This window comes from Chrysochloris asiatica, unplaced genomic scaffold (assembly GCF_000296735.1).
Source record: "Chrysochloris asiatica unplaced genomic scaffold, ChrAsi1.0 scaffold00058, whole genome shotgun sequence".
In the NCBI taxonomy this organism is placed as follows: Eukaryota; Metazoa; Chordata; class Mammalia; order Afrosoricida; family Chrysochloridae; genus Chrysochloris; species Chrysochloris asiatica.
In genome coordinates this window covers 17,573,747-17,599,809 of record NW_006408576.1, presented here as the reverse complement: position 1 = coordinate 17,599,809, position 26,063 = coordinate 17,573,747, and the positions used below count along the sequence as shown (strand labels likewise).

The window sequence follows — 26,063 nt, the reverse complement described above, 5'->3', positions numbered from 1 at the left end:
GGCTCATAACGACCCTATAGGACAGAATAGAATTCCCACATGGGGTTTCCAAGGCTGATAGTGAATAAGGAAGACTGTAGAAGAATTGATGCCTTTAGTTATGGTGTTGGAGGAGAATATTTAAAGTGTCATGGGCTGCCAAAAGAACCAACAGATCTGTGTTGGAAGAAGTCTAACCAGAGTGCTTCTTGGAGGCCAGGATGGCCAAATTTCATGTTTCATACTTCGGACATACTGTGAGGAGGGACCAGTCACTGGAGAACGATATCAGGTTTGGTAAGGTGGCGGGTTAGAGAAAAAGAGGGAGACCCCCAGTGAGATGGATTGGCAAAGTGGTAGCATCAATGGGCTCAACCGTGGCACAATTGTGAGGTTGGCCGAGAACTGGGCAGTGCTTCATCCTGTTGTGCATAAGGTTGCTATGAGTCAGTACCGACTCGATGGCACCTAACAACAACAACAATCTTTAAAGAAGCAGTCTGCCACATCTTTCTCCCCAGAAGTCACTGGTAGAGTTGAACCACTGACCTTTGGGTTAGTAGCTAAGTACTTAATCTCTGTGCTCTCCAAGCTCCTTATTGTATTTAAGAAGGACAATCTTAATACATAACACTTTATAAAGATTTAAAAAAAACCCATTAAATTGTGTCCATTTAAAAGTGTTTTATTTTTTCCCAGTCAAATGACTAGTTAACAAGGAGAGTAAACTACTAACCATGCTCTAATTATAAATCACTGCATTTAAGGACAATGAAAATAAGAATTGATTTAGGTTATACAATATATACAGTTGCGCTGCAACTAGACCAAAATAATCAAGTGAATGAACTGAATATCATACATCTCAAATAGCATTACAAGCTGCGTATCATGCTACCCACTGTTAACAGTAATACAGTAACTGTTAGTCTGTGCACATATTTCTGAGTCATAGTCCCTTAAAGTCAGATCTGATGGAAATGGCATAAAAGATGCCAGAATCTTGCAGCTGAAGTTCATTAAACGTAAATTTTAAATATAAATAGATATCTACAATGTTTTTCTGGTTTTTTTTTTTAAATGTATGTGTGGGATGTGTGTGTGTGTGTGTGTGTGTGTGTGATACGTGTGTGTGTTAAATTTGCAAAGAGCATATACCTAGGAAAGGATATTAGCAGGGAAGTTAATATATAATTTCTCTTCTGGAAAGAATAATAATAATTACTGCACAATAGCACCACCAAATTATAGACTGGAAAAATATTTCCTAGATATTCATGTACCAGTGAACCTGATAGATTAGCATGAATGGAGTCAAATGTTGATAGGAATCAACTTTAATTCCTTATGTAGCTGGCACCAGGTGGTCAAAAGGCTGATACAGATGCTGGAAGATTGTGTAAAAATATACAGAAGAAGTGCACTGTGCAAAATACATCTATTTACTTTGTTAAATCTAGGAATTAAACTAAATGAAATTATTAAAACAATGGGAATTAACAATTAGTGAAAATAGATGTAGTGCTTTAAAAAAAAAAAAGACTGTAATTACAGATCTAATACATTTTTACCCGGAACTCTGAAAGGCAAAGGGCAAAACTGCCATATAACACCATATAACATTCCAGTTTGTTCTGTATTCTTTATTCTAATAACAAAATACTCAATGCAATTTAAAAAGCAAATGAAGTCTACCCTATGAGAGAGTCTTGCATGATAAAGACAGGCTGCTTCAATCAAATGGCACTTCAATAACAAATGCAGTAGTAGCATTGTTGCTTCACTTTCCAAGCCTATACTTTAGTTTTCCTTTAGTTTTGGTAAAAATCCAAGTGGGCATGGTATGTCCATTTTTAGAAAGTGCCAAAATCCCCAATATTCATATGAATCTCAATCATACAATTACTAAATAGAGGTATGACAGTCAAGTTCATTAAACTAATGAATTTTTGTTTTATCATATACAACCTAATTTCTCCCCAGTACTTTAAGAATGATAGGATGAGCTTAATATTAAAATTGGAATACTTAAGAGTATTTTATTACTGGGGACCTACAGATTTCTGATATGCTCTTGATTACAAACAAATGGACAGGTTAAATTTCAAGACAGTGTAACTACCATTTCTGCTGATATATAAGTACAAGACATTAAGTTAAGTAAACATTCTCAGGTGTTAGAAAGGGAAGGCAGTGGTACACTCAATAGGAAACAGCAGTTAGGATGTGTTAACAGCATGGTCTGCACAGTCAGCTTGTGTACAGTTGCTCTCTGTGCAATTAGAGAATCAAGAAGGCAAATTCCAAAACACCTAAAGCATATAAAGTTTAAAGAACTGTTTTTGCAATCCATCATCCTTAGTTTTTAACCAAATTCAGGAAATGCAGTTTTTAGATAACTTCTTCCTGGAACTGAGTTAACTGCGATGACCATATGTTGTACTAAACCATCAGCAGTTTTGTTGAATATGGCTGTTCACAATAACAGGTTATACACACATGCAGAATATAATAATTGCAATCTCACAGATTAGAGCTATAAAGTACAACACTAATGTGTAAATTTCCAAGTTGCTTTAAACATTGGGTGGTTTCAAAGGAATACAGGTCCTTTAAAGGTGAACCGATGGCATTATCTCTAGAAAATCCAGGCCTGGGTTACAGACTTCTGAAGCGACAGTTTACTGGCTACCTAAACTAGTAATTGCTCTTAAGTTCAATGACTCCAGAATCAGGCCAAGAAAAGTAGGGACAATTTATTTCTAATCTTCGATTTAAACATTTTTAGGTTTAGCTGAATCTGTGGATTCAGGGTCTTGATTATGCAGATAAATTAACTGTCCAGTTCACCTTTTAGGAAATTCAGTTGTTCCTAACAAAAGCTTAGCAACATCTCATGAGTAACACAAATCATAAAAACAATTCATTTATATATAAAAATTGCCTTTGATGTTTCAAAACAGAAAAATGGCAATAAAGGAAGTGGGCTACAGTACAATATAGTTCATGAAACTGGTGGTCTGGCATGAATTTTGGTACCAGTAATAAAACAGGAATATAAATAACTGTTGAAAGTGAATGTTTTTGTTCAGTAGCAATTTAGTCAGCAATAAAGTGCACAAATGATACAGGAAATGCTCCTTTGCGACTGGGATCTCCATCAATGTGGCCAATCTGAAATGAATAAAAGGTTGGGTTATAAAAATCCTAAATGTTGTAAACTTCAAAGGGCATTGCAGCATTTGGTTAAAAAGAAAATTTTGTTCAGAAGAATCTATTCTGAGAATACTTTAGGTAAAACATAGCAACCATTTTTTTCCTTTCAATTCATTTTTCAAATACTACATGCCTACAATATGGAAGGGTCTCTTCTCAGAGATGTCTTAAGATGTTTGCACCAAAGGATATTTGGACCAGCCAACATAATTAAGTCATGGGAGGCAGGTGGACAGCTTTCATTATCACCACCACTCTCCACTTAGCTTTGTTTTTTTTATTAATGGATGAAGCAATTGAGTTCTAGAAAAGTTTGTGAACTGCACAGTCACAGAAAGTGGCAATGGTGTGACTTGCCCTTTAAAAAATATAATCAAGCATTTATGGACATTTTCAATAAATCCATTTATTTCCATTGTGGGTAAATTATATACTGAGTATGAGTTCAACAATGTAAAATCTGTAGTCAAATAAAATTCTAAAAGAGTATCACTAACACAAATTTTTTTTGGTGGGGGGGGCAGGAGGGTTGGAGTGGGGTTTTTGAGATCATGAACAGCATTTATTTTCTTTATGCCTTTCTGTATTTTTCACTATACAAGTTATTTAATTCTACTCTCCTCAGCAGCTACTTTTAGTAGTACTTCCTGTACATCTGAGTCCACGCAATCTTTATAGAGATGCTGTGGGCTGCCTCTTATTTATAGATGACACAGCCAAGGACTAAAGAGAAGAACAACTTGCCCAAGGTCACAGCCTGGAAATGGCAGCGTCTGGGTTAAGATGATCAGGCTTGAAATTCCATGCTCCACTACAGCACCAACCCATGGCAACTTTCAGAACCTAGACGGATACTCGAGGATTCTGCCTCTAGGTCAGCCCTCTTTCTCTTCTCATTCCACTAAACCAGCCCTGGGGTAAGGGTAGTAAGGAGCCTCATTTTAGACCCCACCAATGTGCTCTGAAAACTGCAGCCCAAGCGGCCTACCTACCCCAAGGAGGGAGGAATCAAACACGACATGGAAAGAAAGATCTGGCTCACTGAAAAGTGGATATAAATGGAGAAGGAGACACTGTGGTGGCCATTAAGGGTCAGGCAGGAGTCAGCACGGCAGGAAAGCAGTACTCTCAGTACTACATTGTGAACACATCTCTCAGACCAGGTAGGCACGGGGACCCAACCCAAACTCACCCACCACTCTTGATCTTCTTCCCCGTCCACAACGATCACATCTCCCTCAGAGAAAGTCAGCTCGTCAGGGTTGTCAGCCACACAGTTATAAAGGGCTTTGACCCGTTTGGGTTTTGACTTTGTCTGAGTCAAAAGAGAGAAGTCAAATGTTATTATGGCAAAAGGCTTGAACACCTTACTTCTAAGGCCTGGAAAACCTACAGGAAGTCAAGGGGCGGCACATCAGTGTGGCTCAGACGCCAGCTAAACTTCTAGGGAAAAGGATGAATCAGGAAAGAAAGTAAAAGGAAATCTCAGCAGTCTTATGTGGGCACAGAGATATAAATGAAGCTTCAGGGTTTGGGCTCATATGTGGGGTGGGTGTGTCCAGGGAGCAATGATTAGATGACCATGTTGGTGAGCTGATGGTATCTGGCATGTCCCACCCAGATCCAAACAACTACGTAGAAGCCCCTTCCCCACAACCACAACCAGTGGGAGAAACATGCTTTCTCTGATTTCAGTCCATGGTGAATAAACCTATACCCTCCTGACAAGGGTAAAGGGGAAGAACTGGGAGGAACCTGTCAAGATCTGTGCTACTTACTATCTGCGACTTCCGGGGCATGGGTGCTGGTGGTTGCATGGCCACAGTATTGGACAGAGGGCCCAGAGATTCTGTTCCACAGAGATCCATAGCTTTTAGGGACAAAACGAACCAAGTTTACAATATGCTCCATAAATCATAACCATGAGACATCAACAACAATTAATAGGGGGGGGGGGAGGAATGGAATTTTAAGATAATGGCAGCCATTAAGTTTTTATTGTGAATTGAGTGATATTTACATGGGAGAACATCGGTTTTACACTCATTGTTTTATTGCAATGATTACAATCTCCGTGCATCATCATTAAACAGTATTTGCTTCTATTCCCTCTGTTTTCTTTCAGAGTTTTATATATAGCATCACACTGTCTTCTTACCTGCATGGTTTCTACTGAGAAATCAAAGCTTAGTCTTATTAGTTCTCCTTTACAGATAACTTTTCATTTTTCCTGAGCTGCTCTCAGGATTTTTCCCTTGTCTTTGGTTTTGAAATTTTTGGTTAGGGTAAGTTTTGGTGATTTTCTTTTGGAGTCTATTCTATTTATAGTTTAACTTCTTGGATGACTATCTTTTTATCTTTCATGAAGTTAGGGAAGTCTAACAATTCTTAGAAAATTTTTTCTTTTTTTGTCTCTTCCTGTTCTAGAATTCCAATCTCACATGTGTTATTCCTCTTGATTATGTTCCACATAAATCTTAGGCTTTCTTTGAATTTTTCCATTCTTTTTTCTGAATGTCCCACTGGCAGATGAATATTGAAAGATTTGTCCTCAAACTCAGTAATTCAGCCTTCTGTTGGTTCAGTACTGCTTCTTTGCCCTTTTCATGTATTATTTATTTCTCAATTCCTAGTATTAATCTTCTGGTTTTCTAACTGTTGTTTTTGTATGGTTTCCAATTTTTCATTTATCTTATTAGTTTGTTCTTGTAGTGTTTTCCTGAATTCTTCTAAAAGTTTTTTTCTGTGTTCTCCTTGCTTTCCTTGATCTTTCTCCCAGTCTGGTGAAAGTACCTAAATATTATTCTTTTAAATTCTTTACCAAGTAGTTCTGATACCATTTCAGGTACAATATTTCCTGACTCTCTATTTTTGGTCATTTGTTTGAGGCACTCTGTCTTGTTTCTTCATGTAAGATGAAATTCTCTGTTTTCTCCGAGACATTGTGATGTCATTGTATTTATGTATGTTGCTGTGTTCTCAGGCTGGGCCCAGAAACATGCTGAGTCCCCTGGCTGGAAATATCACCCTCTTTACCCACAGACTAAGCAGAAATAATGTAAAGTTATTTTTTAAATAAAATTTTAAATGAAATAATTACCAGGTCCTCTCGGCTGACCTTTGCTGATCAGTGGGGTCGACTTGTCAGTCCTACAAAAAGGGAAAAAATACATTTACTGACACCTGAAGCCTAACGGGCATGCTACCAGCTTCATCCTCACCTTCTTTTCTAGAGGACCACCTGTATCCAAGTCAGAGATGTGTGAGCAAATTTCATCAATTCTAATTCAACCACTTCACTTTTATAAAAAGGATCGTGAGAAGCCCTAAGAAGAATGTTACGTCCTAAATCCCGAGCTCTTCCTGAAACAGCTTGGTCCACGTGGACCTGACGCTGCTTGTCTAGCTGTGGGACTAGAAACTAGCCCTGGGCTCTGCCTCCAATCTGCTGAGTCCCTTCCTCACACTGAGCCTTGGTCTCTTCATGTGTCCATGGGCAGAGTTGACTCCTGACTTTGGGGTCCTGAGGACACTGCCTGGTCCTGTATGAGCCCCACCAGTAAGGCCATCATGTGCCTGCTGCCTGTAGCCTAGGTGGCTGATCACAGGCTCCACCTCTACCTGTGAGCCTCCTGGCTCAGGGTGTACCAAAGCCAGACGATGGAAGCACAACTATGGGGGCTGGTTCTCAGAACTAGCTATTTGGTAGGTATGGATAAACGAGTTTCTGAGTTGGCGTTTTTATCTGTGAAACGTGTTAACAACAGTTCTGTCAATTCTGAAGAGAAGTGACAGGTAATCTGTGAGGAGCCAAGTTCCTTGGTGGACCTTAATGGACCAGACAGAGCAAGGCTCACAACTGGGGCTAAGTGATGGACAGGGTTGGAGAGTCCCCTTTCCTTTCAGTCTGATCTAAACCTGGTTAAGACCACACTAGTGAAGAAACGCATAAGCAACTTCTAGCTAGAACTCTTCTGAGAATAAGAGAAGTGGCACAAGAGGCCTCAGAGCACCAGATGGTTTCCAAGACCTCACACCAACACCTGCTATTCTTGGAGCTTCCATCTGATGACTGCTGAGGGCCAACTGGTTCTCATCCAAAACTTCAGCATATGAGTTGGTCCCTTAAAGAACCATAGCTTGAAAGAGCAAATCAGAAGGGAGTTATTAAGGGAAGAGTGAAGAAAGCTAATAGAAGACATAGATGCTAATGCAAAAACTAAGAAAAGCACAGCCTATGGCCATTTCATATTGTTGTTGCTGCTATCTAGTTGGTTCCAACTCATAGTGACCCTGTATAGGGTTTTCGAGGAGCAGCTAGTGGGTTTGAACTGCCAACCTTGTGGTTTGCAGTCCAGTGCTGATCCCACAGCACCAGCCCAGAAGTTCTGGCCATTTCACGTAGAAGCAAGTAATTCTCAGTGGCACTTGTGAGCACATTTGTAGTCTAACTTGAAAATTGATTATACAAGGAGGCTTCAAAAGATCGTGGCAAAATTCCATTATCTTTTCATTCCATTTTCCCCACAAATTTTTTGAAGCCATCTGTATTTCATATACACTGTTCAAGAATAGTAAGAAAACACATGTGTATAGGCTATGTTTTACAAAGAAACCTTGCAAGACTGCATTAAAAAATGTTCTGGAGTCTTCTGGTTAAAATGGCAGATTGAAATACATTTACTTCCACTTCCTCCCAAAGAAAATAATTTTTTAATGTTTAAACCCAAACAGCTGGAAAAGAAAACAAAACTTGGAAGCTGAAAATAGAAGGATTAACTGTAATCATCCTAGTTGGGCTGAGGAAAGAGAATACTATGCAGGCAGAGAAGAAAGTTTAGAAGTCCTACGATTTGTCCTGTAGAGATCCCAAAAGGCTCAAGAACCTCTGGAAGCAGGAGATGAGAGGCCCAAAACAGAGATGTCAGTCAAAAATCTGCTTAAGGATTTTTGGAGTCCTTGAATAGCCTAGCAACCGCTCTACATCAATACCACTGAAGACAAAGGCTTCCATTTACAGAGACAAAGAAACTGGACTGGGAATGCCAAGTGCAATTCTTGGGGCAGCTTAAAAACACAGGGACTAAGTTACAGTTTACCTTTACTTCTTTACTCCCAGAAAACTTTCAACTTTCAGACAAGAGACTAGAAGATTGAGCTTTATGAAATTCTAGGAGCCCAATGAAACAGCCCAGTCAGTTCACCTGACAGTGAAGACCATTTTGGCAGCTCTGCACATGAGGGTGCAGTTGGTCCATGAGCATAATACCCCACCTGAGACAGGAGCATAGAGGCATGAAATAGATTTGTAGGGAAAGCTTCCACTACAACAAGGTCCAAACAAGGAAAAAAGCAGCATGAAAGAGACTAATTGTGCAGAAAGACAAAAACAAAACAAAGCAAATCCCCACAAAAACATCGTTAACATTCCTTAACATACATTCTCAGAGAGATAAGACTAAGAAGACACACAATTGGTCTCCATTCACCTGTAGCAACAGAAGACGGAGGAGAGTCAGGAAAAGGAGGAGGATAAGGAATGCATGTTAATTGCCTCCATGAACAATTGTCTCTTTGGCCATGAGGTTAGCAGAACTGGATGGTGCTGGCTACCATTAATGAACATTTTTATCAAAGATTCCATAGATTAAAAGGGGGGAAATGCAGAATAGAATTTCAAATTCTCATGGACTCTTGACTGTCATGGAGGGAAGACAAACCCTGAGATAATCTTTAAATCTGTAAATCAAAAATATCTCCTGAAATCATTTTAAAAGTGAACAATAACTTAATAGTAACAAAAAGTCTGCTTTTTCAGAGCTATCTGGATGGGCTCAAAGGGACAACAGAAGGAGGGTGAGAGCAATTGCAGGACTTGAAGAATGTCATCAACGTCACTCAGTTGAACATGTAGGAACTGTTGGTTTGGTGTATGTTCTGCTGTGTCAATTCTCAACAACAACAACAAATATATTAATTTTAGGAAAAAATACTATACAAACGCTTAACAGAGAACTAGAAATGGTACTTGAAAATCATTATGACAGCAGATATGAAAAACCCAATAAATAAAAAAAAAGATAAAAGTGAAAAATATCTCCTGGAAAGTAAATAAAAAACAAAAAGCTAAAGCACAAATGGAAACTAAAAAGTGGCTAAGAAGGCTAGCTGCTCATGAAAATGCACGGTCAGATCCAAGGGAAGATTGTGAATGACTAATTTGTGCAAAGCGCCAATATCTATGAGGTGGGCCTGGTGAAGAGTTAATTTAACACTATCTACATTTTATAGGAGTCCTGGTGTGGCACTGTGGGTTAATGCGCCAGACTGCAAAGCCATTTGAACTGCAAGGTCAGCAGTTCAAGCTCACCAGTTGCTCCTTGGAAACCCTATACAGTGTTGCTATGGGTCGGAACTGACTCGATGGCACTTAACAACAACAACATTTTACAAGAGCAGCTCTGGTAGCGTAGTGGTTACAAGTTGGGCTGCTAATCTAAAGGTCAGTAGTTCGAAACTACCAGCGGTTCCATGGGAGAAAGATGAGGCTTTTTGCTCCCACAAAGACTTACAGCCTCAGAAACTCTTTACAGGGTTGCTATGAGTCGGAACCAATTCCACGGCACACCACCACCACCACATTTTACAGATGATGAGGCTGAGAGAGATGACAATTTTACCATGGTCACATAGCTAGTAGGAGTCCTGGTGTGCAGGATAAGGCCCCGTAAGGTTAGTTTCAATAGCAAGGTCGGCGGTTCAAACCCACCAGCCACTCCTCAGAAGGCCTAGACAAGATCGCTGTGAGGTGAAATTGACTTGGCAACATTTAACAATAACAACACAGCTAGGAAAGAGCAGAGCTGTTTCAGGGAAGCAGTTGTTCAGTCCCCTGGCTGCATTTCCAGGTCAGGAGCCCTGGTGGCACAGTGTATTAAGCACCAGGCTGTTAACTGCAAGGTTGGCAGTTTAAACACACCAGTTGCTCCAGTGGGAAATGATGTTTGCTTCCGTAATGAGCCACAGACTCAGAAATCTTTGGGAGCACTTCCACTCTGCCCAACAGGGTTGTTATGAGTCGGAACTGACTTGACAGCAGTGGGTTTGGATTTTTGGTTTGGCCTCCAGGTAGCTCTGCAGGCAGCACAAATTATTTGCTCTCTGCTACTGACCCAAAAGGTTGGTAGGTTAAATCCACTTAGCAGTGCAGTGGAAAGAAGGCCTGATACGCTGCCATTCATCACATCCAACCAAAAACCAAGGCCAAACCCACTGTCATTGAACAGATTCTGACTCACAGTAACCCTATGGAGGGTTTCCAGAGCTATACATCTTTATAGAAGCAGAAAGCCTCCTCTTTCTCCTGCAAAGAAGCTGATGGATTTGAACTGCTGACTGTGTGGTTACCAGCCCAATGTGGAACTCACTATGCCACCAGCAGTTCTATTCTGAAACACTTGGGGCCACTATGAGTCAGAATTGATTCAATGGCAGGACAATGAGGTGAAGCGTGCGGCATGTCCTCCCCACAAGCTCTCCTTTCGGAAGTAACCCTAGACCCAGCGGATAAAGATGGTGAAGACAGAGGTACAGGGGGTCTGGGTCTCTGAGTCAGTCCTTAGAACTCTGCGCAATCAAGAACATGCACACTAAACTTCTGTATGCTAAACTACTGAGATCTAGGCTGGTCTGTTACAGCAGTTTGAGCACCCTAGTAAAAAGATGCTACATTTAGAAGAAAGGGCAAGGGGATCTGACATCTGACTGAGAAGAATTACATGTAAAGAGAGAACAGAAAAACAGGGAGAAGTTAAGGCATTATAAAAGGTCAGTGACATTTCTCAGAATTGCAGAATGCAGTTTCTATCTTAAAGGGCCTCTCATCTATCCGGTAACATAGATGAAAATAGACTTATACTCAGGGGGTCAGAGGCAGAGCAAGGGGAAGAGGGCGTCCAAACGGGAGTCCTGGAATAGGACTAGAACTCAGGTAGGGAAAGGAAGGCTTTTGTCAAAGAGGAGGAGATGGAGGAAGAGATGGGAGATTTGGTTTCATAAAGGGTATTGATCAAGTAAGAAAATGAGAAAGCCAGATTTCTCATTAGAGAAGAAAATGAGAAATACAGAAAAGAGGGAATTCCTCCGGCGCTAGATTGTTGTGGTGATTTTACAACAATGTCCTAAGTTTTCTGATACTCTTCCCATTGAGATGTGGAGTCTATGACTACACTGTGCCACTCTCCAGACCCTGCGCCCCCCCCCGCCCCCCAGCCTGAATCAGGGCTCTGTCACTGCTTGACCAACAACATAGGATGGCGGTGATGCTGTGCAGTTTCAGGACCAGGCCTAGTTTTTGGGATTTACTCTTGGACCCACCCACCATGATGTGAGGAAGCCCAAGTCCTATGGAGAGACCACCACAATCAACCATCACAACCACCAGACAAGCAGAGTGAAGGGGATACTAGCCCTCTGAGTGGACAAGTCACTTCCTGCATTGACTCACCCCTAGCTTTTGAGTCTTTTCAGCTAAGGCCCCAGAGAGTAGAGCTCAAACAAGCTATCCCTATGGCACCTATTCAAATCCCTAATAGAGTCTGTAAACATATACCAGTAAATTTTGAGTGGTTTGTTACTGCTAGGTGCTGTTAAGTTGATTTCAACTCAAAGTGACAGAGGAGGACTTGCCCATAGAGCTTCCCAGTTTGTACCCTTTATGAACGTAGATCGCCAGGTCTTTCTCCCCAGGAGTGACCGGTGGGTTCAAACTGCCAGTCTTTCATCAGCAGCAGTTATACCATCAGAGCTCCTTGATTTGTTACTGTTGTTGTTGTTGGGTGCCATCGAGTTGGTTCTGACTCACAGCAACCTGTGTGGCACTGTAAGATCAGCACTGAACTTTGGACCACAAGGCGGGCAGCTCAAACCTACCAGTTGCTCCTCAGAATCCCTATAAGGGTTGCTATGAGTTAGAACTGACTCGACAGCACTTCACAACACACAGTTTCTGACACTGTAAGTCTTTATGGAGCAGAAGGCCTCATCTTTCTCATGTAGAATGGCTGGTGCACTTGAACTTCCTGCCTGGTAGTTAGCAGTCCAGTGCTTATCCTACAGCACCATTAGTGATCCTATTTATTACTAGACCCACACTAATATCTCCAATTTTAATTGTTCTAGTTGGTGTAAAATTGGTGATTATCAGTGTGAATTCATAGTTGCACAGTTGCATACATACAGATGTATGTAGAAATAAAAAGACAAATGAGCACATGGAAGACTGTAGAAGAACTGATGCTTTTGAGTTATGGTGTTGGAGGAGAATACTGAAAGTGCCACAGGCTGCCAGAAGAACCAACAGATCTGTGTTGAAAGAAGTGCAGCCAGAGTGTTCCTTGGAGGCCAAGATGGCCAAACTTCGTCTCTCATACTTGGACTTATTGTCAGGAGGGACCAGTCACTGGAGAAGGATATCATGTTTGGTAAGGTGGAGGGTCAGAGAAAATGAGAAGACCCCCAGCAAGATGGATTGGCAAAGTGGCAGCATCAATGGGCTCAAGCATGGCAACAATTGTGAGGTTGGCCCAGGACTGGGCAATGTTTCGTTCTGTTGTGCACAAGGGTCTCTCTATGAGTCAGTACTGACTCAATGGCGCCTAACAGCAATGCATGCACTGTATGTGTATTCCCCAGTTCCAACCACTAGAGGGCCTGGGAGCAGTGACATTCCAATAGCAACAAGCAAACCTAGCATCTATAGCTTGGTTTCTATACATCATTTCCACTATAAAGATGCAGATTAAGAGCAATGAATTGTATCCTTTTGCTGTAAAGGTCATTATTTGGACAAGTAGCAAAGCTTGGATTAGAATCGGAGGATTAGGTAAATGGTAGTAATGCATCAGTTTTAACGTACCGATTTTGCTGGTTGTATTGTGCTTATGAAGTGTGGCAACAACAGTGAGGTTGGCCCATGATCGGGCAATGTTTCGTTATGCTATGCATAGGGTCGCTATGAGTGGGTACTGACTCAATGGCACCTAACAACAACAACAACAATTGTGCTTGTGAAGGAGAGAGAGGCCCCACACTGCAGAGGGCCTCCGTGTGCATTCTGTCGGTATAAAATATGTATGTAAGCATTTTTAACAATGAAAAACTTCCTTGATGAATTAATTTTATGACCCTTGATCCCTGATGAATTCGGTATGTAACTCTTAGTCTCACATGTTACAGCAGAAACACTGAAGATTTCAAATGCAGATGAGTTAAACTGGGGCCACTGGCACTTTGGAAATTCCTTTAATGTGAGCAGCAAGCAAGGCAGCTTGTAGCAGGCCCTCAGTCGATGGACAGTAGAGAGGAAGGGTTACCCAGGAATTGGCTTCTTCTGTGGGAGGCGGCTTGGTGGCTGGGGTGGCAGAGGTGGGGGTGTGGATTTGCACTGTGGGATCCCAGGCTGGGCTGGCTTGATCTGCTGGTTCAAAGCTTCTATCACACTGGGTGTCTTAGCTACTGGAGGGGGTGGTGTGGGAGTCAGGGAATCTGTAGAGAGAAAGAGAAACACAGAGGGTCAGACTTCAAGGCTTTCTACCTCTGAGACTTCTCACCTGAGATTTTTCAGATATGATCTTCCTTTTGTCTACTGACATTTCCTACAGAGAAAACCCCCAACTGTTTCACTGATTTTCAGAAAACAGTGGGTATGGTGGAGAAAGTCCTTTCCAAACTAATAAGGAAGCCGGCAAGCCTAAAACTATGATTGAAAGTTTTCTACTGGTTTTTATGTATTTTTCTCCGCTAGAATTTGAAGCTAACATTGTTTCTGCCCCCTGGGGAATTAACTGTGTCTACTTGGGACAAAACTTTTCTTTTCCCTCAGCTGACCAATAGGGTACGGTGTCCTATCTACTTCTCCAGGCTGTTGAATGTGGCCAGATCCGAGGAAAAACAGTGAGCTAGTTTTGCATAAGGCTTCACAATTTATGAGGAGAGCCAGAGGAAGAGTTTTATTGTTCTTTACATTTGACAGATGATGAAGCTAAGGCTTAAAGAGGTGATGTGATTCCACATGATTCTAAGGTTATATAGTGAGAAACAGAGCTAGATCTTGAACCCAGGCATCTTTTCCTCCCAACCTCTCTAGCAAACTCTTTAAGTATCTAACATGACCCTATTTTCCTGGCTAAAGTGGCAGTCTGCTGCAGTATGGAAAGCTACTGTGAGGGCTCCTAGTGTGCTAGCTGTGTGACTATTTTACATCTTCAGATGCTCACCTCCCACCTCTGGAGACCCGTCTCCCCTTCACACACTGTCTGAAGCTCTGTTATCATCCCAGGGAAGCAAGGTACTGACATGACTGTAAGGGCCAGTTAATACACAATGGTACTTCCTGGAGCTTGTGCTGGACTTTTAAATTTATTTGAATGAAGTCAGTGTGTGTTCTCAAACACCTTGGCCTAGCACTTATTCTAAATGCCCTCAGAGACTCGGGAACGACTGCTTCATCGTGCAGCTGATGTAGAGCAGGAAAGACAGGGCAACCTTACTGATCTGGTGCAAGATCAACCTCACTAGCTCTGCATGGTGGCCTCTTCTTACAACGTCCCCTCTCCTAATTTTTGGTGACTTCCAACCACATGTTGACATTGAAGAAATATATTGAAAACCACCAAATGGCTACAGAAAACTGATGCCACAGACTAATATGTGAGAGGAGAAATTGTTGCTAGAATGCTTTGGAGGACAGAGGAAGCGCGTGGTGAGCCATCTCCGGAGCTGGATACAGATAGGAGTTTGTGGCTGAGCAGAGCCATGCAGGCCCCATGGAAGAGCGGTAATTGGCAGCACCGTGCAAGGCCCCTGTGTGTGCTGCTGGCGCAGTGAGTGGCTCTGCAGCGCTGGCTGCTGACAGCACCCCCCTGCCATCCAGATCTAAAGCCCACTGGCAAGAAAGGAAAAAGGAAAAAAAAAAAAACACAAAAAAACGTACTGGTAGATGTCACGCGAAGAGGGGGCAGCGGTGGATGGACAGCTGGCGGATCTGACGAAGATCGCTGCCTGCTTACACCGTCCACACTTACAGAGTTTGTCTTCCACAGGGTGCTAGCCGAGGAGGCTGTCTGAACTATACCCAAGCACACACATGCACACGCACATGCACACAACAAAAACAGAAACAGAATACTGTATTATTGACCCTCTCCCTTACAAAATGGATAGCATGACCCTTCTAGAACAGCACAGAGAGAGCAAATATATGGGTGAATTTTTTTTTTCATTCGTCTTGTATATCTGGGAAGATAGATTCTGATATATATACCAAACCAGAAAAAAAATTCCCAGCTACCTTTCTTGACATTAATGCAGAATTTTTTTTTAAATTCCTAATTTCATTTCTCAAATGCAAATATTGCTTGCAACTGGGACTTATGGAACTTCAGCTCATCTCTATCCTTCTATGGAGTTATTCTCCACGAGCTTGAGAGTAGCTGCCATTCAAAGGCAAGCATCCTGTTCTCAGAGTGGGTGGAGAGGAAGGTGTAAATCAAAGGCAGTAAGGTTAGACCCTCTCTACAAATATCTTGCAAATATAGTCAGACCAGGTGGCCCCCAAAGAAGGTGATGGCATTTCTCGCCACCGCTTTTCCTCTGGCTCACAAATCTTCCTCACGGAGTGACGTCAACTCAGGGGCACAGAGTCTGGTGAGCCCCTGGGCTGGGCTGGGCATGGTCCATACAAGGAGGGCCTGGGAATGAACATGAACCACACCCTCCAGGGACACGTCACATGCTCCAAAAGCCTTTGCACTGCCCTGCGGTTAACAAGTCTGCCCCGTTCCCCTCTGCGACACTCTCTGTTTTGTGGGAATTCCATCTTAGACCCAATGTGGAGTAGACGGAGAACAAGGGGACACCTACAGGAGTGAATAGCAGGTGCTTCATCCAAAGCAGAAATGAAGCTATAGAGAAAAATGTCAAAAAGAAACAAAACCATCTAATTCTAAGACTAGGAAAGCCAGAAATAAAGATGAAGAAGCTACTATTTCTTTACTACAATCCAATTGAGTAAATAAAATCTTTCCTCACATGACACATACAGTCAGTAACAGCCACTAAAGGGACTTTTAAATCTGGGACTACAAAATGAAAACATGTACAAGGGATGTGGAAGGAGGGCAGAAGGAAGCAACCACAACTTGACTGCCCTGCCCTGGGCCCCTCCATGCTACCTGGTGAGGGGTCACAGGTAAGAGAGGGAGGCTGTGTGAATTGTAGCTTCTGTCATTGTTCAGGGACTCCTCATCTAAGCTGAGTTTGTGGGGCACTGTCTAGGGCATGGGGATCACGTTGGCTGGGTAGTGTGGAAGGGATGGGACAAGGTGAGAGGAGCTTGTTTGTTTCGGGAGCCTGCCTAGTGTAGTGCCTCTTATACAATGGGTTTGCTCCGGAGGGTAAGACTCAGTGATCCTGACAGCAGATTCAGCAACACGTCCCTGGGCCTGTCTGAGTGATGGCGGCAGAACTATATGGGAGGGTCTGCAGTGCATCCAGCAACACTGCTGAGTGCACAAACCCAGAGCAACTACACACAGCCAGTCTACTGAGCTCTTCAAATCAGGTCTTCTAGCCACTCACTCTCCCCTACACTACATCCTTCCCAGGATACTAGCTACTAAGTAAACACATCTGGGTACTTCTTTTCTGATGTAGACTCCACTGAAATTAGCAGCTCAGAGCAGCCACAGCACCTGGGTACCTTCTGTACACCTTCCCTCACAACACACCATTTCATTCTTCAATGGGAAACTCTCTGGAGGCCACTGGACCATCACTGGCGGCCCTGATAGTTACTTCCGAGTGAAGAGTTGAGTCAGTCACTCATTGAACCTACATTCAAAGAGCTTAGTGGCCAGCTGACTTTTAGTGTTGGGAAAATTACTCAACTGTTGGCAACTGAAGTTTCCTTTTATATAAAAACAAACAAAAAATCACTTGTTGAGCCAAACTTTCTACGCTGTAATATATCAACTTTGTGCACTGAAGGTATTAGTAGTACCCACAGAAATGATTTTGTACTTTTCTAACTAGACTGAACACTATTTGACTATCTTTTTATCCTTGATTTTGTGGGGATCCTGTTGTTGCTAAGTGCTGTCTAGTCAGTTCTGACTCACAGTGACCCTGTATGGGGTTTCTAAGGAGCAGTTGGTGGGTTCAAAGACGTTATGGTTAGCAGTCCGGTGCTTATCCTTACAAAGGTAAGAAATAAATTCAAGTACCATGAGCTGACAGAGAGTGCAAACCGGGGAGAATTAACAAAGGAGAGATTAAACACAAAGGGAGGGTGGGAAGTGGAGAAAGTTACAGAGAAAAGGAACAGAAAGGACGTCCACAGAAAATATCTCACAGGACCGTTTCATAACAGGTGCTTCCCCCCTTCAGACAGCGCCTGTTCTGGTGGAGAGACCTTGTATTACATAAATCATGTGGATGTAACACCTCTAAAATCAAGATACTTGACCATTATTTGGTATTTTAAGGCTCATGGAATTTCTTTGAGAAGCAAGGAGGAACTAACAAAAAGATCCCAAAAGAAAGAGAAACATCCTACTACTGTCATCTAGTTGGGGGCAGAGCAACCACAAACTTCACAAAGTGAAAACAAAACCAAACCCTTTAGACATTCGCAGGGAACTCCTAACAGCAGTTTAGTACCTTTGCCAACATTCCGTGGCGGGAGTGGGGGGGCACTGGTGGTGCTAGAGGGTGCAGGCTGGCTGGATGGTGGGCTGCCGCTCAGGATGGCTCCATACGTCTCATTCTGCAAGATGCTAGGCACAAAACCCCTCTGCTTGTCCTTGGCAAGGTTTGCAGCATCTCTGGCCAAACACGCAGTATTAGACTGAAGCTGGTTAGATCCCAGCTGATAGAAACTGACAGGCCGATCTTCTCGCCGATTGGGACTAGGCTGTTGAAGGAATGTTGGATCAGAGGTGTGTGAGTTGGTTATAACTTTCATTGTAGTGGTAAAGCCTCATGTAGATAATTTCTAGTTACACAGTTATACCACTGTGCATTCATAAGTGTTGCAGGAGAGCTGCAAGATTTTAAAACTCACTTTTGACATGCATCTTGATTACATCATGCAACACACACACTCAGATTTACAAGTTCTTCTTTCTCTGAAGGATTTTAAAATAAAATTGTTTCATCTTCTTAGCAACACTGATCTCAACCTAGCTCCGCACTTCCTCCTCATAAGTATGCTTTCTTAGATCATGTAATAGTATAGCTGGCTCTGGTCACCCAGCTGCTATCCCCATCAGGGACATGGCAACTTCAGATGAAATCACTCTTCCTCCCATATGAACTGGAACTTTGGAGATTCCTGCAAATCACCTACAAACTTCAATGACAAACTTAACATTTGAACTGTAGCTGCCACCTGTTTTTGTAAATAAAGTTTTCTTCAAACACAGCCATGCCTAGTCAGAGTTGAGGAGATGCAACAAAAACTGGGCTGTTTTAAGTCCACACACCTAAAATATTTACAAAATCTGATCCTTTAAGTATGAGCTTACTAACATCAGCTTTAATTGAAGGAGCTCTAGTGGTTCCATGGTTAAATGCTCAGCTGCTAACCAAAAAGCTAATGGTTCAAACCCACCTAGTGCTTGACAGATGATCATCTGCTCCCGGAAAGATTATAGTCTTGGAAACGCCATGGGGAAGTTCTCTCTATCCTACAGGGTTGCTATGAGTTGAAACTGACTCAGTGGCAACAGGCTTTACACATGTAATTAAGCAGTTCTTACACTGACACTGTCTGTGTATCCAACGCAGCTCAATTCTAAGTTTATATTCCAAGAAACATTACGTGCAACTGTTCATAAGTGTTCAATAAATAAAGAACTTTAATAGTCCAATAAGGTTTGGACATGCCATATACATCACCAGGCATCCTCAATATTAAAAGCCTTCATAAATCCTGCATAAACTTTTAAAAATTTAATTTTAGAATAAAAATACTGAAACCACTTAATGTGTTTCACATGGCATTTCCCACTAATTTCAACATGGAACATCTTTCAGGCATATCTAGTCATACTCTGTCTGCTAAAAAGGAGATGGAACAGGTAGTAGGTATGAGTTTGGGCTTTGGAATCAATATGCTTGAGTTTAAACCTCAGCTCTGATATGTGTGGCTTCAATTGAGTATGCTGTGATCAGGAAGGAGGCAAAGACACCCAATTCTAGGCCCAAGTCTATCTCTGATTAGTCGCTTCACTTCGGTCAAATCAATTTCCTCATTAGATACAGGATGGAGATTGTGCTGCTAGGGTCATTCACTGATTTCAGTTGAAGTTTGTAAGATGACACAGGTGCACACACCATTAGCCAGGTGAACACAAGCTACAACACTGGGGAAAAAGGCCAGCTCTTTGTAACTTTTTTCCACAGTGAATGAGCTTTCTCCAAGGAACCACTATAATCAGGGGTCCTCCCTTCACATAAAAAAGTAAGCAGCTGCCTATAATTATAAAATTAATCATCCCTTTAAATGAATGTGTGTAGAAGCTGAGAGACAGGAGGTAGTAATGGAAAGGGTATGAACAAAACCTACTGAGACGAATGAAAATACAAAGTGAACCGCACCTCCCTTTTCTACAAAACAGCTTTCTGCCGTAATTATAGGCTAGGATACACAATGCTCTGAATGAAGCTTATCAAAGGCCTTTTCAAATTCTGCAGTCTGGCACAAACCTGCAATTTCTCATCCACATCATCGTCACTCTCATCCAGATCTTCATGGAGCAATCGCCATTCGTATTCCACGTGAACATGAGAATTAAACCTTCCGGATAAGGCTTGAGTGAGCTGAGAAGAATAAAGGGGTTGTCAGTGAGGCTGCTCCTGTACTCAGGCACATGAAACAGAGAGCAGACAGGGCAGTGCACAAGGGCAGGGAATTGGCTCGGAAGGCACAGAACAGTCACAGGATTACCAAGATTCATCAGAACTACTCTCTAACAGACAGGTAACTCCTACTTCCCTTTAATGTTATGAAGATTTGCCCTCATGTTGAAACCATTGAACCAACTCCTGCTGATGCTATTAAGTGCCATGGAGTCGGTTCCAATTCATAGCTACCCTGGCACAGGGTTTCCGAAGCTGTAAATCTTTATGGGAGCAGAAAGCCTCATCTTTCTCCCATGGAACAGCTGGTAGTTTCGAACTGCTGACCTTGCAGTTCGCAGCCTGATTCATAACCATTACGCTACCAGAGCTCCTGAAGGTATTAAAATACTACTAGAGGAATGACTGTTTTCACCAACTGTTAACTCGGCCTTTCTCAAACAACTGGAGAGAATTAAGTGCTGTAGAAGATGATTTTATCAATTATATTTTTAATCCTCCCAAGGAACTTTTCTCATATACGTTCGAGATATATATGAGAGAAGTTAATTCATTACATACAACGGATGTCTTAAGACAGTAGGGCTTAATTCTCCCCATAGCCACATTGTAGCTTTATAAACTTGGGTAAGTTAACTTTTCTGTGCTTGCTTCCCCACACTTGTAAAATGGGGATAATAGTACACATCACCTTATAAGATAGTTATCTGCCATTAAGTGAGTTAATAGATATAAAATTAACAATACAGTATCTGGACAGATAGGTAATTGGTTGAATTGGTTCCAACTAATTATGATCCTGTATAGGGTTTTGGAGACTGTAAATCGTTATGGGAGTAGAAAGCCGCATCTTTCCCCCCAAGGTGTAGCTGGTGGGTTTGAACTGCCAATCGTGCAGTTAGCAGTCCAGTGCTTACCCTATATCCTACAGCACCACCTGCGCTTCCCATAGTTATATTGCACATAATAATTCTATGTACTGTGAGCTTACTAGGTGCCAACTGCTTTACAGGGTTCAACAATAATTCTCACAACCACCCTGCAATCTGGTAAAACAAACTCCATTTTACAAACCAGAAAACAGTCTGACAGACTTCCAGATCACAGTGGTGGGAGCCCACTGCAAACCCAGCTCCCAGAAGCTCTTTCAACTATTTATATGGCCTCTTCTTCCAGAACAGGAAAAGAAAATGTACAGAGCAACTCAATTGCTTTGGAGGACAAAGAAAGAAAGGGTTGTCCAGTAATGGGCTACCAGCCAAGCTGTGTCAGACCTCTGTGACTCTGCTCCAGTTGTCCCAACAATGCCAATGCCAGAACCAACATGTCCAACCAACACACACTGGCATATGTTCCAATTCTCACCACAAGGTGGGGGTGGTCACCACTTCTATACAGACTAGCCCAATATACCATCTCCAAGAAGGCCCAGTTCTTAGCTAATCTATCTGGACACTACAGTCTGCTTAGTGACACTCCCCAGCCCCTTACCCTGCCCGTGTGGAGACTCACCAGCTCCTCACAGTGCTCATGTTTGAGGCGCTTGGCAATGTCCAGTGGTGTCTCTCCTGATTCATTAGCTGAAAGTCAAAGGCCAGGAAAGAAGAGCATTACAGCAAAGATACACAAAGTGCTGAGATCTACAGGCAATTCAAAAAATAGAGTAAAGAAGCACTAAATTCAGTGCAATTAATGAAACCCACAGTTGGTTAGCCCCAGCCAGGCCTAAATTTTTATCCTCATTATATAGGGAGGTAAGAACTACAGAGTACATACAATACTACAGTTAGTTTACAAGCTTGAGCAAATCCAGAAAATAAAATTGTTCAAGTAGTCAACTAATTAAAATCAATATCTAGACTATAAGCCAAGTGAATAAAGCTGGTCAATACAAATCTCTTAGCCAAAACTATTGTCCATCTAGTTACATACATGGGAACTTATTAAACGTTTATATCTTCTTTTAAGAAGTCTGTAAAAATTTGAACATTTGTACTTTCTTCTAAATAAGTCCCAGTTAGGTTTGATTATTGATTCAAAGAAAAAAGGAACTTGGTTCTCAAGTAGGTATGTGCTCTTTTGCTACTCTCTTCTCTTTGTGTTCAATATTTATTCAAAAGTACTTCCCTCATGAAATAATAATGGGATACCCTAAAAGCAAAGTACTTCTTGTTGTTGTTGTTAAGTGCCGTCGAGTCGGTTTCGACCCATATCTGTCTGTATGCACGGGGTCCCATGGCAGAGGGGAGAGATGAAGGCCAAACAAGAACCAGGTCAATGAAAGGAGAAGAGCCCCAATCCTATCGCCCACAGGTAAACCTACACTCAAGAGTTGGGTAGGGTTGTAGGGTAAATCTAATCGTAGGTGGCGGTAAGTAAGGTTTATAAATTCATGAGCAGAAACTCAAATTCTCCCCAAAAGCTGTCCAGACTGACTTCAATTATCACTGATAGCTGCAGGGCATGTTCTTTACTTTCACTGTTGCTGTTGGTACCGACTCATACCAATCTCATGCACAATAGAACAGACACTCCCTAGTCCTGTGCCAATCTCATAATAAAAACTGCTTTCATTATAAACCATTAAATACCTGCAAATGCATATGAAGTCAAAGAAACAACAATGAACACTGCTCATACAAACTTGAAAGTACAAGCAGTCTTTACTCTTCTGAAGCCGTTTGGTTTCTGTTCCACTCTGACAGGAGCCCACAGTGTTAGGAGGTTCAGAGAGGAGGCAGACATACATTTGCAGGACCAGACCCAAACCTGATCACCAGCTTACCTATTTCAATGGAAGCCTTCCCCCGGAGCAGGAGTTTCAGGCACTCAGCGTTGTCAGTTAGGCAACAGTAATGCAGGGCGGTGCTACCTTTACCTGTCTGTTTATCCAGGTTCCCACTAGCCAACAAAAGGGGGTGAGAAAAGAGAAAAAAAATGAGTCACAGGCCAGAGGGCTTGCCTTGGGAGAAAACTTGGGGCTTAGGAACAGAAGAGGCTGTTGGCAATAATAATTGATAAAAAAATAAATGATGAAAAGAATTACTCCAAGGCATCCTTAAAGGTGGGGAGACAGCACCATCCCACCTCTTGTGATGGGAGACCTTGGCACAAGATTGTCAAGAAAGTAACAAACGATGGCACTTCGTTTGAAGGCAGAAAGCAGAGCGCGGCATCCATGGATTCCACAGCCTGAGGCTGCAGTGCTGTAAAGGCTTGAAGGCCTCCTTGGAGGCTGGGCCTCTAGAAGTCTGCATGACTCTCCCATCCTGCCCCAACAGATGGATGGGAGATGGAGAGGATTTTCGGTCTTGTTGACACTGGACAGGAATGAGGAAAGCTGTGTTTCTGAAGTCTGGGGTCCCATAGCCCCTAATGTGCTTGTTCACCTTAGGATTGTGTTTTTGAAAACAGGGTGACAGGGCAATCTGGAGACTGAAAAAAATTCTTCCCATAAAAAAACAAACCAGTCACTATAGAGTCCACTCCAACTCATGGTGACCCTGAGTGTGTCAGAATAGATTGTGCTCTGTGGGGTTTTCAATGGCTGACTTTTCAGAAGTAGATTGTGAGGATGTTCTTCTAAGATGCCTCTGGGTGGGTTTGAACTACCAACCCTTCAGTTAGTAGCTTAGTGCTTAACTGTTTGTGTTACTCAGGGACTCCTTCAAAATAAGAGGTATCATGCAAAAGTGCTTGCACTTCTTGGACCTAGGACAAGTCATCTGACTCACAGAGGAGGTACAAATCCCTACAACTATGACCACACATCCTACTCTAAGGAGGATGAGAGAAGTGGGCTCTTGTGTTGACTGGACAGAGAAATAGGGACTAGAGGAAGCCAGTTAAGATTTCAATCCAAAGAGACCTTCAATTGCTGACTCTCCTCTATTCCTGATGTCTTCTTACTATTCTGGAAGAAAAGAAATCAGCATTTTCATTCTCTTCTCCTGAGAATTTACACTGAGTCCCTGCTACTCTAGGATTTGGATGGGCATCAGGACCGTCAAATGGCAGAGACATTTGGTCAGCTTCACCCTACACCCAGCTAGCTCCCAGCTCCGTGGGAAGCTGCAGACCTCAGAGCTGACCTGCCCCCAGCTCCTCTACCTCTGGCACTTTCTTCACTTCACCTCCTAGAACAAACAGGGAAGGAGAGGACACAAAATACAAAAAATCCCCATTGCTTTGGGAGTAGTTTCAGTGGTTTCTAATCGGCAGCTTGCACTCCACCACACAAATACCTCAAAACACTGTCAGCATGTCAAGACACACTCAGGTAACACAAGAGTGAAGCACAGGAGTAAAACAAGGGGCTGCTGAGGCCTGTGGCAAACTGCAGATGCAGGATGCGAGTCCTTTCTAAAGACAAATCCAAATTCAAAATTAGAAATGTTCCAAACCAAACTAAATGGATGCAGCCCATTTTGTAATCTCTGGCTTTGACCAGTGTTTAAAGCATGTACCTTCGCTTCCCTTACACATCTCTACTGCTCGGAGCACTGTGCTTGGGCCATGGAAGTGTCACCTACAGGTCAGCCTCTAGAACACTCCACACGGGGCAGCAAGCTTTCTGTTCCATGGTGGTGGTGGTAGTTGTTAAGTGCTACTCATAGCGACCCCGTGTAGAAGGTTTTTGAGGAGCAGCTGGTGGATTTGAACTGCTAACTGTGTGGTTCACAGTCCAGTGCTGATCCTACAGCACCACACCATGTTAGAACTAGAAATACTCGAGAGTGTTGACAACACAGCTGAAGTAACAGTTGTTGTTAAGTGCTGTCAAGTCAGTTCTGACTCATAGCAGCCCTGCACAGGGTTTCCGAGGAGCGGCTGGTAGGTTGGAACCACTGACCTTGCAGTTCAAACTGCTCCTGCAGTTCAGTGTTTTATTTACAGGAATAAACACCAGGGTTCCAAAGTGATGCCATACAACACAAATAAATGCCTCCCTGTAACTGCAGAACACCTACCTGTTCTGAACTAAAAAGTCTACAATGTGGAGAGAAGTCCGATCCACAGATCTGACTGCGAGATGAAGAGCAGTTTCATCTGGTTCCTGAAAATCAAACAAAAACGTTCCAGAATGCAAATGGTAACATTCAGCATTGTGTCAAACACAAGTCCAGTCACATGTATATTTTTCAAATGCCTTTATCTTTTTCTTCAAAGAAACTTATTTCTAAGACACCAGAGGGCTTCAAAAAGTTCCTGGAGAAATCCCATTATCTCTCTCTCTTTAAAAAATGTTTTATTGTGAATTATGTGATAGTTTACATGGGATAACATTAGTTTTATATTCATTCTATCATATATCATTTCATTGCCATGGTTACAATCTGTTCCATGCATCAGCAACCAACCACAGGGTATATACCCTGCAAGCCTGACCCCCGGTCGTCAGCACACAGTCCCTCTCTCCCTCTCTAAGTCTGAAGTCCCCAGTCGCTCCATCTCTCCACGTCATCATCTCTGCCTTCATCTCTGGTGTCACTGCTTCTCTGGATAGGGTCCTGCTCTCCACTCTTCTACCTTGATGGTCCCAGGGACCTCCACTCCTAGACTGCAAAGTTAATCACTCCCCTCCTTTTGCTACAAAAGGTCTACCTTTACTTTTCCAAGCCTCACAATCAGTCCTGATAACAATTATTCACTATTGTATCACAAGGGACCTATCTGCATTTCCTTTCATCAGCCCCACCTAGACAGATTTGATACTACTCAGTGGAGATTCTACCTTCCTCCATGCCCTCTGGATCTAGATTCCTTCTTGAAAGATTGTAAGCCAGTCATTTCTTGCCTTTGTAGCCACCCCACCCCCACCCCCACTTTGGGTAGCCAATGTCCCAGTTGCCCATTCGTGTCTACTGTGTATGGAGGGGGTGGGAATGATCCTCACTGTAAAGATTTGTTCTCTCTTTCGAGCTACTGCATCCATAGGTGTAGGTCAA

At 42.5% G+C, this 26,063-nt stretch overlaps 1 protein-coding gene across 2 annotated transcripts in view; it reads right to left on the bottom strand.

Annotated features, from left to right (window-relative positions):
- Positions 1–3,078: 3,078 nt before the first annotated feature.
- The window catches only part of ASAP2 (ArfGAP with SH3 domain, ankyrin repeat and PH domain 2), a 281,424-nt gene continuing 258,439 nt past the window's right edge, over positions 3,079–26,063 (bottom strand). The window contains exons 18-28 of one of the 2 annotated variants that reach the window (XM_006863981.1): positions 25,086–25,171; positions 22,901–23,016; positions 21,628–21,695; positions 19,963–20,076; positions 17,914–18,166; positions 15,188–15,322; positions 13,569–13,740; positions 6,296–6,345; positions 4,974–5,065; positions 4,388–4,510; positions 3,079–3,153 (exon numbers count right to left, since the gene is read on the bottom strand). In XM_006863981.1, the coding sequence (XP_006864043.1) occupies positions 3,079–3,153; positions 4,388–4,510; positions 4,974–5,065; positions 6,296–6,345; positions 13,569–13,740; positions 15,188–15,322; positions 17,914–18,166; positions 19,963–20,076; positions 21,628–21,695; positions 22,901–23,016; positions 25,086–25,171 (1,284 nt within the window). The remainder of the gene's footprint in view (positions 3,154–4,387; positions 4,511–4,973; positions 5,066–6,295; positions 6,346–13,568; positions 13,741–15,187; positions 15,323–17,913; positions 18,167–19,962; positions 20,077–21,627; positions 21,696–22,900; positions 23,017–25,085; positions 25,172–26,063) is intronic. The other variant, XM_006863980.1, reaches the window with a different exon arrangement.